The sequence below is a fragment of the Ostrinia nubilalis genome, chromosome 28 (assembly GCF_963855985.1).
Source record: "Ostrinia nubilalis chromosome 28, ilOstNubi1.1, whole genome shotgun sequence".
In the NCBI taxonomy this organism is placed as follows: domain Eukaryota; kingdom Metazoa; phylum Arthropoda; class Insecta; order Lepidoptera; family Crambidae; genus Ostrinia; species Ostrinia nubilalis.
In genome coordinates, this window is record NC_087115.1 from 6,835,346 (window position 1) to 6,852,376 (window position 17,031).

The window sequence follows — 17,031 nt, forward strand, 5'->3', positions numbered from 1 at the left end:
TTGCGTCCAATGACAGTTTCACTTTCCCCAGGGACTTTGACCTTCACTGGTTGAGTTGAGCGGTCAAGCTGTAGATCCTGGGTACACGGGAGTTGCAGCGGTGGGAACGAGAGGTGGGAATAGTCCGTTTATGGTAGTCCACTGCTGGACATCCTGATGTCGTGCCCTGAGTGCCCGAGCAACTGCACGCAGGAGGATTTGATTAATGCAAACAACGCCACTCTTGTAGCGGAGTTTTGGGCTGAGACTGTGTAGGTTTGTTGTCGACGCGATAAGAAGAAGAACATCCTGATGATGACGATGATGATGATGAGGACTCACTCACCTCATATCCAGGGATCTCTTTTGCACTGCCCGTCGGCCCTGCCTCGGCTGCCCAGGCAAGCGACAAAACCAGGAGAAACTTCCACATTTTGGATCTGAAAAAGATAATATAGTTGTGTACAATGATATTTAGTTTTATAATATCATTGGTTGTGTAGAAAAACTGTAGAATTAAGGACGTTATCAACCCCAAAAGGGATCGTAACCGTATCAACTCAAGGCAAGTATTCTTTGTATGAAAGTCCATACTGCAACGCACACTTATCTCCACCGTAACGTAAACGCCGCGCGTCGCCTCGCGGTTGACAGCGCGCGAGAGGCGATGACAGCTCGCGAAAAGCGATACGGTGTTCCCTTTCCGAGTTGACAAGTCTGCTATGATGATGCTATGACCATAAGCCGCCTTTCGCGCGCTGTCAATCGCAAGTTGAGGCGTTTACATTACCTACTGTGCGAATAAGTGTGTGTGTCAGTATCATAATGCAGACAGTGGTGACTGAGTTTGTTGCGGCGCTTCTTCTCAGCACTTGCCAAATGTTGGTCTCGAAGCGCTGGTAGGGTAAAAAGATTATGAGACATGTAGAGGCTCCTTAAGAGCAAAATGATGATTTGTAAGAACTATTTATTAGTCTAAACAGATAAAGAAATTTTGACTTTGACTTTGACTAATGGTGTTTCATACAAAGAATCAGGGTTCGAAAATATCCGATATTTATGATATATATCCGATATATATCGGATATATATCATAAATATCCGATATTTATGATATTTATCAGATATATATCTGATATATATCATAAGAATATTTTCGAACCCTAGGTTCGAAAATATCCGATATATATCCGATATTTATGATATATATCCGATATATATCGGATATATATCATAATATCAGATATATATCCGATATATATCGGATATATATCATAAGGATATTTTCGAACCCTGCAAAGAATACTGACCGCCTCGAGTTGATGCGGTTACGATTACGAAGTTACGACCCCTTTCCGGGTTGATAAGTATGCTACGTCCTTAAATTGCCGATGCTATAAGTAGCATGATGTGTGCTGTGGCCTTTAGCCAGTTACTAAATTGGACGCCAAGACCACAGAATAAGTAATAGCAGGCCTGTTCATCTCCGCGAGTTTACATCGAAAACAAAACACGCACGATGGCCCACCTACAGGATACTATTCGACAAGGCCTCACATACGAGCGAACATTGACTCACGCACGCGTATTCTTGTGTATGATGGAAGAAAATAAAGAAAATGGTGTATAAATACTGTGCAGTATTTAACTGCCTAAATAATAATAAAAACACAGAATGTACTTTTTTAAGTTACCTCAAGACACTGAGAGGTAAATAAGTAGTTAATATTATTCATGATAATTCATGCTAAATCATGTATTTCCTCCGCCATTTTCCGCAGTTTGGCACCTCACGTCACATCATTTTACCGAAGTCAGCCCTATAGCTTCGGCACAGTGCCGATTACTGACGTTTGTCAAGAAAATGGTGCTTGACTCTTGAGACACCCTAAATTACACCATATTGTTAATGACATTGAGCATACATTTTTTTAAATACCTTCGCGAAGTAAAACTTCTGTACGTAGTACTTATTGTTATTCTGTGGTAATAGTTCTAGACAAAGAATACAAATTAAGTTATTTACTTAATTATAGCACAGAATAATTCTCAGAACTCTTCAAAATCGAAGTGCAGTCAAAAACATTTAAAACTCATAAATCTCATTTTATTTTTGCAAGTAGGTTTTTAAAAAGCCCTTTTACACGTCCCAGTATTAACCCTACCACTGCTTCGGGACAATAAATGGGCCAGTGCTGAGAAGCAGCGCAAGAAACTCAGTCACTATTGTCAGCCTCTTTTTCTAGGGTTCACATAGTCTTTAAAATATTGATATTGATGCGTAGGCGAAGTTAACAATAAAACAATAAAACTATTGTTTCTTTTCCTAACTCTGAGCTCAAGGATTTCTTTTTAAAAAGGTCCTATCGTAAAAAAATTGAGTACCTTTTTTTTCAGAGGGCTTTTAAAACTGCTTTCAAGTAAAGTCTCTATGTATAGTGTACTTTCCAAAGGGTCTGCGAAGATAATAAGTAAATAGATAAAATCTAATGGTCTATCCCAGCCCCTAACTATTAAAAACTATTTGTTCTAAAGAAAACTATTATGTTCGTGAAATATTTGTAAAAGGTACCTACTGTATTGCCGAATCGTTGTTATGTAGACAATGGTCCATCTTTCATCGTAGTAAAATTATTATTATTAAAAAAAAGAATTAAACGATAACGTGACAATTTTGATTCTCAAAATTCGTGCAACCGTTTCTCATACTAAGTTCACTTTACGACACGTTCACAAGGGCGCTGTTGTAGTTTTCGTACTAAATCTTTTGATGGGGATTCGAATACGCAAACGATTCGAACTCGAAAGCTTTTCGTGCTAGCCGTACAGATCGGTCATTAAAAGCATTATTATAAAAAAGTGGACTACCAAAGTGCCTCAGTAATCTTTAACATTATCTACTTCAATTTGGAATCAAAGATAGGACTTTTTTTCTTTGGCACTTTTGGATTCTCACTCGCAGTTGGTTGAACTTAGACGGAAAACATTCTACGCGGAAAGGGCGTTAGGTTGCAGACTTCTAAAAATCTAAAGGATACAGTTCAAAGATACGTTTACACATATCACTATAGGTTTAGCGCTTAACACAATTTGTGTCAGCTGACATACATATTATGACATCATGACAGAGCAAAAAAATCTAAAGATCTTAAATCTACTAACCCTCCCATCAATTTACATTGAGGAGGTAAGTATGTTTATTTGTCTGAAGAAATCCTCCTTTATTCTCAGTACATAAAAGTATACGACACAAAAACAGAATATTATTATGCTCAACTGAACACAAAACAGCACTGTTTACAAAAAACACCAGGTATGGCACCGCGAATTTATAATATTTTACCACATACCGTAAGAAATAAAGAAGACTTGTTTATTTTTAAAAAAATCCTACACGACTTTTTAATTGATAAAGCATACTACTGGACAGATCCGTTTGTGTCCATTTAAAGACATTATTCTACATGAATTGTTTGTTTGACCTTGTTATTATCAAATCTATGTAACAAATTGACATACTAATATGTAATATTAAATTCTATCTACTAAATTTGACATTGTTAATTATTATTGTGACATTTAATTTTTTTTTTGTATAATTTCTTGAATCACGAAAAATTTATTCTGTTGCATGCCGATATGGTTGATGTAGCTGAACAATATAAATTTTTATGTGACCTATATGTACCTACAATAAATGGTTTTGATTTGATTTGAAGTCTCGCTGACGTTTGACCGTCACAAAACTCTCTCGCGCCGCTCCCATACCTCACGCATTGACTCATACATAGACATATTTGCACCTACTTAGTGCTCAGGTCACTGCAGAGAGGTGTATCCGGGACTTAACGGGTCTAGAATCCAGTCCAACGGTCAACACGATTGAAAAACCACGATAATTGATTTAATTGAAGGAAAGAAAGCTGACCGATTGTCACCGAGTCGTATCAACAGAGTTTTTTTTTATCCACAACGAGGAAGCTCTTGGCCTGTATCTCACCTGATGGTAAGTGACGATCAGGACGAAGGTGGAAACGAGCTTCACCCGGAATCCTCAACCACGGAGGAACTGGCTATCTTACCTCAACTGACGGAACACAACAATGCTGTTAACATTGTTGTTATGGCGACAGACTTAGGTAAGATGGTGGTAGCTAGCCAGGCGGACTTAGAACAAGCCCTACCACCAACCAAACCGAACAGAAAAATCTGCCCCCACTGGGAATCGAACCCGGGACCACAGAGAAATACATAAGAGACAAGATAAGGTGTTTTGTCAACTTTTTGGCCACTTTGGGTGTCACGAACTATTTGTCGCTGACTGTACACTTGTGGGCTAGGTCTAGGTCTATGGGAATTTATGGCTGAGTTGCACCACCTAACTTTGAATAAATAGCTTCTTCTCAGCACTTGCCAAATGTTGGTCTCGAAGCGCTGGTAGGGTAAAAACAAAAAGATTATGAGACATGTAGAGGCCCCTTAAGAGCAAATATTTGACGATTTGTAAGCACTATTTAATAGTCTATCTATACAAATAAAGAAATTTTGACTTTGAATAAAAATATCCTTGGACATTTTACACTGCGCCTCTAGTCCCAAACTAAGCAACGCTTGTACTATGGGTAAGTACTAGACAACGGAAATAAACATACATAAATATTTTTTTTTGTAAATACATAATAATATTATGTTCTAATGTTGTGGAAATCCTTGGGGGAGGTCTTTGTCCAGCAGTGGACGTCGTTTGGCTGAAACGAACGAATGTGTATAATCCGGCATTCTATACAATACCTGGGCAATGCAGAATAATAGTCGAGTAAAATACAAGATGTCATAATAATAAGCATTGAGTACCACTTGGTCTATAAATATTATTAATAGTTATTGTCCAACATTATTTGTCAACAATGGTGATAAATTCAAGTATTTATTGATCGTATGACGCAAAATCACTTATCATAAATACAAACAAACCTTTTTCTTTAAATAGGATGGAGTAAAATATCAATTACTAGCTTTCCGCCCGCGGCTTCGCCCGCGTGGAATTTTGTGTCACAGAAAAAAAATATCGTGCGCATCCCTGTTTCAAAAACCGGGATAAAAACTATCCTATGTCCTTTCCCGGGACTCAAACTATCTCTATGCCAAATTTCATTAAAATCAGTTCAGTGGTTTAGGCGTGAAAGTGAGACAGACATAGTGCAGACAGACAGACAGACAGACAGAGTTACTTTCGCATTTATAATATTAGTATAGAAGTATACATAGATTAGTATAGATAGCGGCCGCCCGCGACTTCGTACGCGTGGATCCCGTTTTACCCCCTTCATCTATCTTACGCGGTTTAGATTTTTTCATACAAATGTTTTTTCCCGCTAACTCCTGTTCCCGTGGGAATTTTGCAATATCCTGTTGTAACTAAGCTTTAAGTTTACTAATGTACCTGCATGCCAAATTTCAAGCGTCTAACTTAAGCGGTTTAGATTTTTCATACAAAAGGATTTTCCCGCTAAGTCCCGTCCCTTTGGGAATTTCGGGAATTCCTTTCTTAGTGCACCTCTACGGTACCTAAGCTACGTTCCTTCCAAAGTTCGCCGGGTCATTTAGTTACACTACTTTTTCCCGCAGCTTCACCCGCGTAAAATTTTGTCTGTCACAGAAAAACTTTATCACGCGCGTCCCTGTTTCAAAAATCGGGATAAAAACTATCCTATGTCCTTTCCCGGGACTCAAACTATATCTAGTTCTCTACACCTACACAAAATTTCATCAAAATCGGTACAGTGGTTTCATCACGGATACGGGATTGCCCCGCGTATTAGATTTTTCGAAATTGCTAAGTCTGACTAACTCCTAACTACTCATTTATTGATGTAACAAGACGTGCTTTTTTAACCGACTTCAAAAAGGAAGGTTCTCAACTTGGCCTACTGGTTATCCTAAAAATGCTTCACGAGCTCTTTCAAACGGTACCAATAACAGGTTAAAGAATAAACTGGATATATCTGAAAATTCAATCCCCCTTATTAATAAAAAGTCTTACAACTAGGATGAACTTTCAAGTCACATTTATTTTATGGTATACCCATGTCAATTATTTATTAAAAAATTAAATGTGTTTTTGTTTAAGTTTATTTATTGGGCTTTCAAATAACACCAATATTGTTGGGGCACCATGATTGTGTCAGAAGAAAATCTTTAAAGTTCGCGTCGCGGAAGATGCGATTTATTTGATGTTGAGTGTAGAGATGTAACGGAGCTTCGATTCCGGTTCCGTTAAGTCGGAACTTCCGATTATTATTACACTTTCGGTTCCGACTTCAAATATATATAAACATTAACTAAAAATATTAAAGATTTGCTCACACAATTTGAAAAGATCTCATTTACAACAGACATTTGGACCTTATATTTTTGGATTTTATAATAATAAATAAAAATGAAAAGAATTGACTATAAATAATGTTTTATTTGCCCTTAAACAAACTGACCCTGCCTCCGATTCCGATTCCGATAAATCAAATTTGAAAACTCCGATTCCGATTTCGGTTCCGATAAAACTACCTCCGTTACATCCCTGGTTGAGTGTAGTTCGTGATACCCAAAGTAGCCAAAAAGTTCGCAACACGTCCGTTATGATTGGACTAAGGTCTTGTCAACTTTTTGGCCACTTGTCATGAACTATTTGACGCTGACTCTACGACAGTACGGAATCCTGCGAGTAAGTCCGACTCAAACTAGACTAGTTTTTATTCCGCTAACTGTACCTACACATTTAGTTCACGTCCGTCTGCCACAGATCGATGTTCCAAACATGGAAAAAACTGGACCACAGGAATGCGGGATTGAGGCGAGTCTGTTTCCTTTATCATAAATGCATTTTGCGAAGATTTTTGCAGCTTACTTTATCATTACTAGCTTTTGCCCACGGCTTCGCCCGCGTGAAATTAAAGTAGGTAATATGTATCATATTTAGATTTACAAAAAAAAAAATTAGTCACTCCAAATAAGAGTTTCGGAAATTGGAGAGAAAATTAAATGAAAACATTAGCAAAAATAATTCTAATAATTTTTTTTACCAATATTCGCCGAATGCTAAATATTTAAGATCCAAATGTACCAACATGATGCAATAAACATTTATGACTATGCAGGATTTCCAGGTTGCTAGGAATTAATTATTTAAAAAAATCTAGCCACTTCCCATTTCCTCAGATATTTAAGGATGGTATTAAAAAAAACTGTTTTTTCTATGAGAGCAAGTATTGGAGATCAAGTAGCCGAAAAGCCGAAAATAGGTGGATGTGTAGTTGAGCACTTTAGAAAAGCCTATTTGCAGAAAATTAATTGTTTTATGACGTTTTTTAATGGAAACAGTTAACTTTGGCTTATTCCACTATTCCCCATTGACAATCCCCGTCAACGGGGATTAGTGAACTTTTTGTTCACTATTCAACGTTAATGCCAATTGGAGCTTATAATGTTAAAAATAAAATCCTAATATAACGGGGAATAGTGAACAAAAAGTTTACTAATCCCCGTTGACGGGGATTGTCAACGGGGAATAGTGGAATAAGCCTTAACTTTATCATTCTTTAAAGATTCACACAGCCCTTTATTTTACTAATTTCAAAACTTATTTCAGTTAAAAGAATATAAGTAAAGAAAGAAAAAGTGTTTATTTGGTACCTTTATAAAACTAGGTAAAATCTAATCAATCAGTTCTCTGTAAGAGTGTATGATAATTATTTAAAAATCTAAGTTTAAAATATAGGAATCTATTTCGGTATATCAATAGGCCATACTGTTGAGAAGAAATAATAAAGAAACCAGAACAATGCAAGAAGTATTTGGAATGCAACGAAGAATTAAATATAAATAAAATTGTTATAAATGGAAATTTAAATAATTTCTGAGATTACAAAGTTTTAATTTGTAGGAAGAATGATAATTTAAAAAACTTAGCAAACTAAAAATATCAAATCATAATAGAACCACCTTATTATGAGTACATGTACAAGGAAAAATAAGTGATAAAGTTAGAATATCAATGTTTTGCTCTGAGCAACTAGGTATGTATTTTATATTTAGGTACCTATTACCTACTAATAAATAAGTGGGCAGTTTGGATAATTATAAATTTTTTGACAAGATAATTGAATGTATGATGATCAAGTATTCAGAGAGAGAAAGACAGATTTTCCTGTGTGTGTCTGAATCAAAGCAATTTTTCATGTCCTATGTTTTGTGTCCTAGGTCCCAATAGTTTGAATGTTCATTTACTTAGTTTTCGAAGCTCGATACATAAATGACACCAAAATTAATCTTCAATACTTACAGCTGTAATGTTCTCCCGTGTAGAAAGTCAACACATTATAAAGACACGATAAATATTGTGAAAAAAATATTCAAACAAAAGCCGCGTCTATACCGGCTCGGGCTCGCACATAAAATTCATCTGTCAAAAGAATGTGTCAACAAATTGACAAGTGGGACGTCAAATGAATGGAAACAGATAAGAAATATCAATCATGTCAAAAATAATGATACCAGCTACAAATCCGATTCTCGATTTAGCATTATTAATAGTATACTAGCTACCATGTTTGACCTAGAGGGGGTACAAAAAAGTAATGAAAGAAATACACTTCATTTTTAGCATAATTTATTACATTCATAGATATAAGTTGTTTCTTTGACATTTCTTTAAATTTAAACTACATTAGAAAAATTCTTACGACAAAAATACTATATCTAGATCTAGACATTTAGAACTTTCTTAAGACCAATAGATACCGTACAAAATATTTGAATACTTAATTTAATTAACACCCGTAAACGGTACATAACAAGTTGGTATAAAATCCTTACATAACAAGACTGAATACAAAATAAATCACACAGTTACATAACTAATCAGAATAACTAGTTACCTAGTATAAAACCTATAATTAACCTATAACATATTAAAACAAGGAAAATATAGAAATAGAGAAAATTATAACAATTATGTACACAAATTAAAAATTGATTGGTTGGTATTTTTTCAATGAAATTAAAGTTTTCGCTATTATTTCATATTTTAACTTTAAATATTAATTAATTATGTATACCTTTATTTGCGGCACTTCTTTTAGAACGCGCCATAAGACTTGCACAGTCACACAGTATGTGATTACAAAGTAAAACATTGTTTCTACCTCACAAATTACTTATCATAACTAAAATAAAATAACTTACTAAAATTAGACGGCCCTATTGATATCTTTAGCTTGATCACTTATATCAAAGCTGTCCGTCATCGTGCGCTGGTACTCAATCTCGACAAACCGGCCAATTATTTCGTCCATTGCAGCCATGCAAGGCCCTCTGAACTCGGAACAGTGACTCTCTATTAGTTCCTTCAGGGTTCTTTGATTAAACCCGGAGAGTCCGTTCGTCGTTAACAGCGTAAGCAACAGACGGCCGTAGTCTCTATTGGAGTAACAGTGGCTTCCATATGTTTGAAGCAGAGAGGCCACGCAGTCGCAGGTTGAGTCGACTTTGACACTCTCCACAAACAACGCATTGATCGTTGGCAAGTTGTGGACGAATGCCTCCGCCGTCAGGTCCACGCGTGGTATCGATCTCATGAGATAATCCCTTTTATCTAGCGTCAAATTAATTACGAAATCCTGAAGCACGTTTTTGGGTATTCTCACAGATGTTATGAGGTGTTTAGCGAAAGTCTTGCGAAAAGGCTCCGGACGAGCCGAAAATGCTCTCTTCAACAAATGAACTGAAGCCCAAGAGTGTTCTCTTTCGAGATATGCAGGGAAGAACGCGTTGTAAAACAGACTTATCCAGTCATCTGTCACCGCCACCGCAGTAAATACCAGCTGGCATATAATTTCGGCCGTCTTGTGTGGTATGTGATAGCCCAAAGCTCTGGCATCGCCAAAGGAGCGAATGGTTGTCAACGTCGTTAGGATGAATTTGGGATCCTTTTTGTAAGGTTCGCACAGATATTCATTAGCCCGGTTGTAGGTCTCGGGCCCATATTCGGGTATACCTTGGCGTGGTTTCCTTGGTGGCTGCCGGTTCCATACAGCGGTGCTACGAAGGTAACTTATATCGAACAGGTCTTCGTCAACCTCCATGTACCAATCTTCTGGTGAGGCGAAGTTGTCAATGAAACCACGTCTCATCGCGGGAGCAGCCATTTTCACTAAAACCAAATTCTAACACAGATATTTTAACTACCACGAGACGAGTACTTGTACGTAGACGAGAGTATACTGAATAACTAACTTTGCCAGACCACTAGTTCCAGGCAGGTAAGCTCTTTTACCTGCTCATCATCATGGTATTTTTCTTGTTTCCAACATCATTCTGTACCTACGGATCATAAAGGAAGTTTGTTTAAGCACAAAGGACTGATAACAAATTTCCTGTGCCTAACTTTTGTATTTGTTAAACAAAGGCTTCATATTGTTATATTCTGTGAGAGATTAAGAAAGGTTCTATCGTTCTCTAACAAAAAATAGTTGCAAATCTTTTTGTTCCAGATAAATTACTATGTCTTGTCGAAAATACCACGCGATGATTCAAAATTTTGGGTAGGTAGTAGTAGTAAATATTTCATTTGCACGTTGAAATAATTATTTTAACAAATAATTATATACAGGGTGTTAGGTAAATGGGTATATGAGCCGACACTAGCCCATGTTAACATGGGCATATAAATGGTATGGTGAAGTCAGAAATTTGATAATTATCATCATTTTAACTTTTTTAATTTTCATACAAAATAAATTTTACAAAATCCGATTTGTATGAAAATTAAAATAATTAATATTAAGATATCAATTTTCTGACTTCACCATACTATTTATATGCCTATGTTAACATGGGCTAGTGTCGGCTCATATACCCATTTACCTAACAGCCTGTATAAGTCTAAAATACTTGTTAACGTAGGTAATACTTATATGAGCCACCTACATGTACCTATTCGAACCACAAGGTTGCGAAAGATGCGAAAGTGTAATCGTATAGTCAGTTGCAAAGCATAATGTGTGAGTCAAGCTCTACGCAAATAGCCCCAAAAAGGGCAATTAACAGAACAAACCAATCCCTAATTATATTAGTTAAATGCCTCGTTAAAATTACTATTTAATTACCACAGCTATTATTTTGTCAGTGCTTACGCACGTGATTGTCAATATGTAATCGATGTTAAATATTGCAGCTTTGTCATTAATTAGCATTAATTATTAATTTCTACCAAAAGAAAATTTGAAGACCTGAAACCTAGATACTATTTTCATTATGAATAGCCCGAAATACAAACTTTTACATTTTCTATTCATTTACTTATTATTAATTTTCACGTTTTTTCATGCGCCATTATCACGATCACGACACGGTTAGGAATTTTAGTTTTTGAATAAAAAAAAATGAAAATACAAAATGATTACAAACACGAAAGAATGATAATTATTACACAGTTAGAATTTATTATCCCACATAGGTACAGAATATATTTTGGAACTTTTAGATTCTATTAAGTTCACAATTTATAGCTACATCAATGACTGTAGTGTCGATATTTTTATACTTACATATTGTAGCATACATCATCTTCATATCAAAATATCTTCAAAATCCATTTAAAACTTTCAAACATGCATGCACAGCAAGTAACAAGAAAGAGCTAGGTAAATCCCTTCATTGTTACATTATGTACTTTAAAAATACCACGAGGTTTGTCGCCAGGCAAGGAAGTTTTGAAAGTCCTACCAATTTTTTGTGAGTAACTTTTACACAAATACTTTTACGCACAAATGCTCTGGGATGAATTCTATTTTAAATGCATATTGCAAATTTTTTGGGCATGCAAAAACAATTTTAGGCACAGTAAAATCTATTCCAGTTACAAAGAGATTAAATAAAAACCGTCTTACTCGAACATTCTGCCTGGCAAACAAATGTTAATGTCCAGCATTATCGTGGCACGTTGTCACACAAGTCTTGGTTTGGGCGTTTTTGGAAGTGGCTAGTAAGAATATTAATAGACAAATAATATTATGCTTTGTTGAAGCAAAACATGAACGTTCTGAACATACCACATTTACCTATACATATAAATATTTGATTTGATTTAATTAAAAAGTTCAAAATTTAAGCCTGTGAACGTGAAACCGCCTCTGTGGTCTAGTGGTAAGACCACCTGCTTCAGACGCAGAGGTCCCGGGTTCGATTCCCAGTGGGGGCAGATTTTTCTGTTCTGTTTGGTTGGTGGTAGGGCTTGTTCTAAGTCCGCCTGGCTAGCTACCACCGTCTTACCTAAGTCTGTCGCCATAACAACAATGTTAACTGCATTGTTGTGTTCCGACAGTTAGAGGTAAGATAGCCAGTTCCTCTGTAGTTGAGGATTCCGGGTGAAGCTCGCTTCCACCTTCGGCCTGATCGTCACTTACCATCAGGTGAGATAGAAGCCAAGAGCTTCCTCGTTGTAGATAAAAAAAACTTCAGTAGGTATACTAATCCTGACTGAATGCACACACTGTACAAGCCGAAAGCACATTAAACTATACATTTCTGTGGTAAAATAACTTCTATTACAACAACTACTTGAAAGACCACGGAGTTTACCTTGAAGTTCTGTCATCAGTAACGTTACACAAGGCAATATTTAAAATTTTTAAAGTTCTTTCATTCTAAACTAAAAACTAAAATGATTGAATAACTTCATTGTTAAATTGCTAATTATTATACTGATCCATCCAACCTCGATGCGTGTTGTATGATGATTAATTCATATAAAAATTACTTACTTAAATTACGAATAAAAAATACTATTACTAAAATTAGCCATTTGAAAACATGTCCAATGTACAGTCCAATTCACTAGTTACCCTGCAACATAAGCAATAAGTCAAACTTAGGGCTTGGAAAAGCAATTTATTTTTAATTGTTATTTCATGTCTATTGTTCACGGTTTACTTTAGAAATGGAATTTTACCAAAAAGGATGTTGCAAACGATAACCAGATTTAAAACAAAATGGACAAGTAATAAAGGGACTGGAAAGTCCCCCGCCCCGCGCACCTCACGTTTTGCGAGTCGAAAAAATGGCTACCTGCCCTGTGCAGGGAAATGGTATAAATACGAAAGGATTTTCGGACAGAGGTCAGTCGCGGACTTGCCCTTGGAGCAACAACACCTAAGATGGGCAGTCAATTTGTCTTCAGGATAGTGCAACATGAAGAGCAGAATAAAGGCCCTCCATTTCGCAGTCATCATTTCGGTGAGTACTTTCTTATTTTCTATGTAAATTATTTCGTTTTAAAATTATTTCAAATGCGTGTTCAATAAACATTTTCGGACTTGGATATTATAAATAGAAAAATATTTAGTCCTTACAACTTTACTTGCGTTGATCACCTAGATTTCAACTTTATTTTTATTAGTCAAGAGTCGAGTCAACTGAGATACTTTTAAAATTCAAACCGGAAGTCTCCAGTGTTTAAAATTATAATCAATAATCATTCCAAATATTTTGTGACTATTATTTGCCTTTCTGATTAATGTTAGGTTTAAACCTACATAGGTACTTTAGTTTCTTTTTATTTTCTCTTTGGGCTATCTTAAAATTTTCCAAAATTAGTACAATAATTATATTGTTCTAACGTAAAAGCATTAAAAATAATCTGTTTGTGTAAAAATAATGGTAATATTAATCTTTAACAATCTAAATTGTATACTTGCGTTATTACCAGTAACTTTTGAATTTCAAAATGGCGCAAAGAGCTCTCTCTCAAGTCTTTGTTTAATACAAAATGTAAACTATTTTAATGAAGACCATAGATCCGTGTTCTGTTTATTTTATTTATTGTTGAAATAAGTAAATTACCTACATAATAATTAAAAGCGAGTTTTCATTATCTAAATTTAATTACTATAATAATTATCTAAGATCCGGTCCGAAACAATACATAATTATTAGTGTCATTAAAATCAAATATTGATTACGATTAACTAATTGCTATTTGATAACAAACAACATTAGGGAAGCAATATTTAATTTTGCTGATCGCTGCATTTGAATGTGCTCAATGTTTGGTATAAGAGTCATAGCGATAGTCGAGTCAAGCTAACGTTTTTGAACTAAAATTATTTGGAATTTTACATGAATTTATACTTTATTTTCATTAAGAATATTAATATTATTACATTATGTGTAGGTAATATTTTTAAATAGTAAACAAGATACATAGAAGGCTTAACAAGGTAACCATTGGTCCATCTCATATTATTTGTGTTAAGCAAAACAAAAATATTTGAACCTTAGTTCGATGTGTTGTCAATTATAAGCATTGTATTTTTTTCTCCTAATGTACGAGATGTGAAATTACTTTTATAATAACACAAATGTATTTTTGTAACCTGTCTGTTTTTCCCTCTCTATTTTTAACTAGCTGACCCGGTGAACTTTGTTCCGCCTTAATGGCAATAAATAAGCAGACTTTTTTTTTTATTGATGCTCGTCAGTTTATTCAAAGTTTTTTAAGGCAGATGTTTGCCTGCAAACGTACCTGATGTTAAGTGAGATTGCTAGGATGACAATTCAATTTAATCAAATAAATTTCCTTTTTCTTTTGTTTTCAGAATAACTCACGATGATGTGGTGATTGAGTCAATTCTCGGGGTAGCCAGTAACCCCAAGAGAATGCGTCCTTCGGTGGCTCGCCGTCTCCGGACGGAGGGCCGGAGGGAAATAAAATACCTCCCCTGGACCGACGGGCAACTTATGCCAGAAACGGGCTAGAGAACCTCCCTGCACGGGCCGTGTTTCGAGAACTGCATGGCACAGGTGACGAGAGATGCTGGTTCTAGTGGAAAGATGTATGGAACCGAAGAAAACACTTGAGATGAATCAATTGCAATTGCGCAAGACTATAGTGACGAAGAAGCTGCCGAGACAGTCGTCAGAGCCATGGAGAAACCAGGGACTTATGTGGATCCTGAGTGTAAGGGGATGTGATCTAGGAACTTCTGATCCTGGTAAGCAACTGGGACCGGGAACGAGCTAGTGAACCCTTCCTGCACGGGCCGTGTTCCGAGAACTGCATGGCACAGGTGAAGCGAGAGATGCTGGTTCCCTTGGCTCGATGACCACGAGCCACCCTCATTGAAGTGGCCCAAGTAATTAAGTTGATTCAATTGCAATTGGTGACGAAATAATGAAGAAATGAAGATCATAGTGTAACTGAAGACGTGAAGAAGGAGCCGTCATTACAATCGGGTGTGATACTCCGGGTATCGTCGAATCATCAGAACCAGGGACTCATGTGGATCCTGAGTGTAAGGGAGGGAGATCTTGGGACTTCTGGCAAGACCACAATCAACAAACGTCAGGTGTTCTCCAGTGAAGATCGGAAGAAAGAGGCCGGCTTAGAATGTAAGTTTTATTTTAAGTTTAAGAGCTCCGTCTCACCTCACAGTTGAGTTATTCTTCTTATTTCTATCTTTTTTTTTGCTTGTGTGTGATTGTCAGATGCGACACGACACATTTTCTTTCAGTCTTCTTCGTGTCGCAGGACAAAGCTGTCTATCTTTCCTTTCTGTTTTTATTTTTTGTTATTAATTTATTTTTATGGCCTTCTTTCCTGAATGCTCAACTGTGAGGCGAGAGTAATAATATCTAAATGATGGACTTAATAATTATTATGTTATGTATTTTTTTGTTATAGATTTGTATAGGTATTATTTTACAACTGGTGGTAGAGTTTTAGTGCCCAAAACTCGAACGGGTAGGTACCACCCTCTTGTCTATTTCTGCCGTAAAAACGATGTAATATCGTGTTTCGGTGTGAAGAACAAGAGAGCCGACGGATTTACTGGCACTTAGGGTATAACACCTTAGCCCTCTAGTTGGGTAGAACGCTACTGTTGTCACTTAACACCAGGTAACCAGTAGCGTCGTACCCAACCCGATACACCCCTAGGTAAACTCAACAGCTGACGGTTGAAAAAGGGTACGAATTTGATTTCTCTGTAACTTTTTGGTGTGGTGAAGTTATGAATCTTGTGACAAAGCAATTAGACTCAAACCGTGTTGGATTGGGGACTCCTCGTGAATGAATGTACCAATGTAACGTGTGCCACAACGCTCAATAGGCAATGTAACTAAACAGTACACACAACCAACTCCTACGCTTATGTTTAGTTTGATTTTGGGATGCCCTCGTATGTTCTATGTTCTGAAATCCATAAAACTGTGTTATATTATCTCGAAATTAAACTGCAAATGTATAGCGTTTAACACCTTAGTTGCTCACTGAATAGTTTCATTGTCTTATTGATGCTTTACCTAGGCGATTCCTTATTAACTACCTCGTTACATGGACATGAATTTAATGAGATCAACTTGTCATAATAGCTCGTAACTTCACCATGTTCAAAACACTAAATTCTAGTTGTTGACTTGAATTCTACCCTGTTTTTGGTCGTTAGTTTTTAGGTTACCCTGTTAGTAAGACACTGGTACGTAACATATTATAGTAGTTGTAGTCTATAAGTATTTGATTTGCTGTGCTATACACTGGATGCTATCACTGGGTTTAGGGTCATAGTTATGTTGAAAGAGACTAATGTACTCCTAGTTATGCAATAAACGATTGAGTATTGAGTAATATTATCACTGGTTTAATAAGTAGGATAAGTTACAAACGTGTTGTCACTGGCTTAAATAACTGGGTTGATTGCTATGATGTAAACTAAGGAAGAGGAAGCCTAGACCGAATAACTGGAATTTACTGGATGCAATCACTGGGACTAGTTTCATATTATAGTAGAGAGTTTGCCAATACTGGGATAATAGAAGTTAATGTTAAGGTGTGATGTATTTTATTATGCATGTCTAGTTGTCTACACTGTTACTGGTAATATCACTGGGATTAATGTCATAGGGTCGCACGATCTCGAATACTACTATCCGTTCGCTTCTAGTTGGCAGAAAAACAGATGAAATTGCAGTAGGGCGGGGAGGGTGGGAGGGGCCAACTAG

General features: G+C 36.2%; 1 protein-coding gene across 3 annotated transcripts in view; it reads right to left on the reverse strand.

The window, feature by feature from the left end:
* The window catches only part of LOC135085272 (lysosomal alpha-mannosidase-like), a 37,717-nt gene extending 29,290 nt beyond the window's left edge, over positions 1-8,427 (reverse strand). For all 3 annotated transcript variants that reach the window (XM_063980025.1, XM_063980027.1, XM_063980026.1), the window contains exons 1-2: positions 8,318-8,427; positions 326-419 (exon numbers count right to left, since the gene is read on the reverse strand). In XM_063980025.1, the coding sequence (XP_063836095.1) occupies positions 326-412 (87 nt within the window). In that variant the 5' untranslated portion in view covers positions 413-419; positions 8,318-8,427. The remainder of the gene's footprint in view (positions 1-325; positions 420-8,317) is intronic.
* Between the last annotated feature and the right edge of the window lie 8,604 nt (positions 8,428-17,031).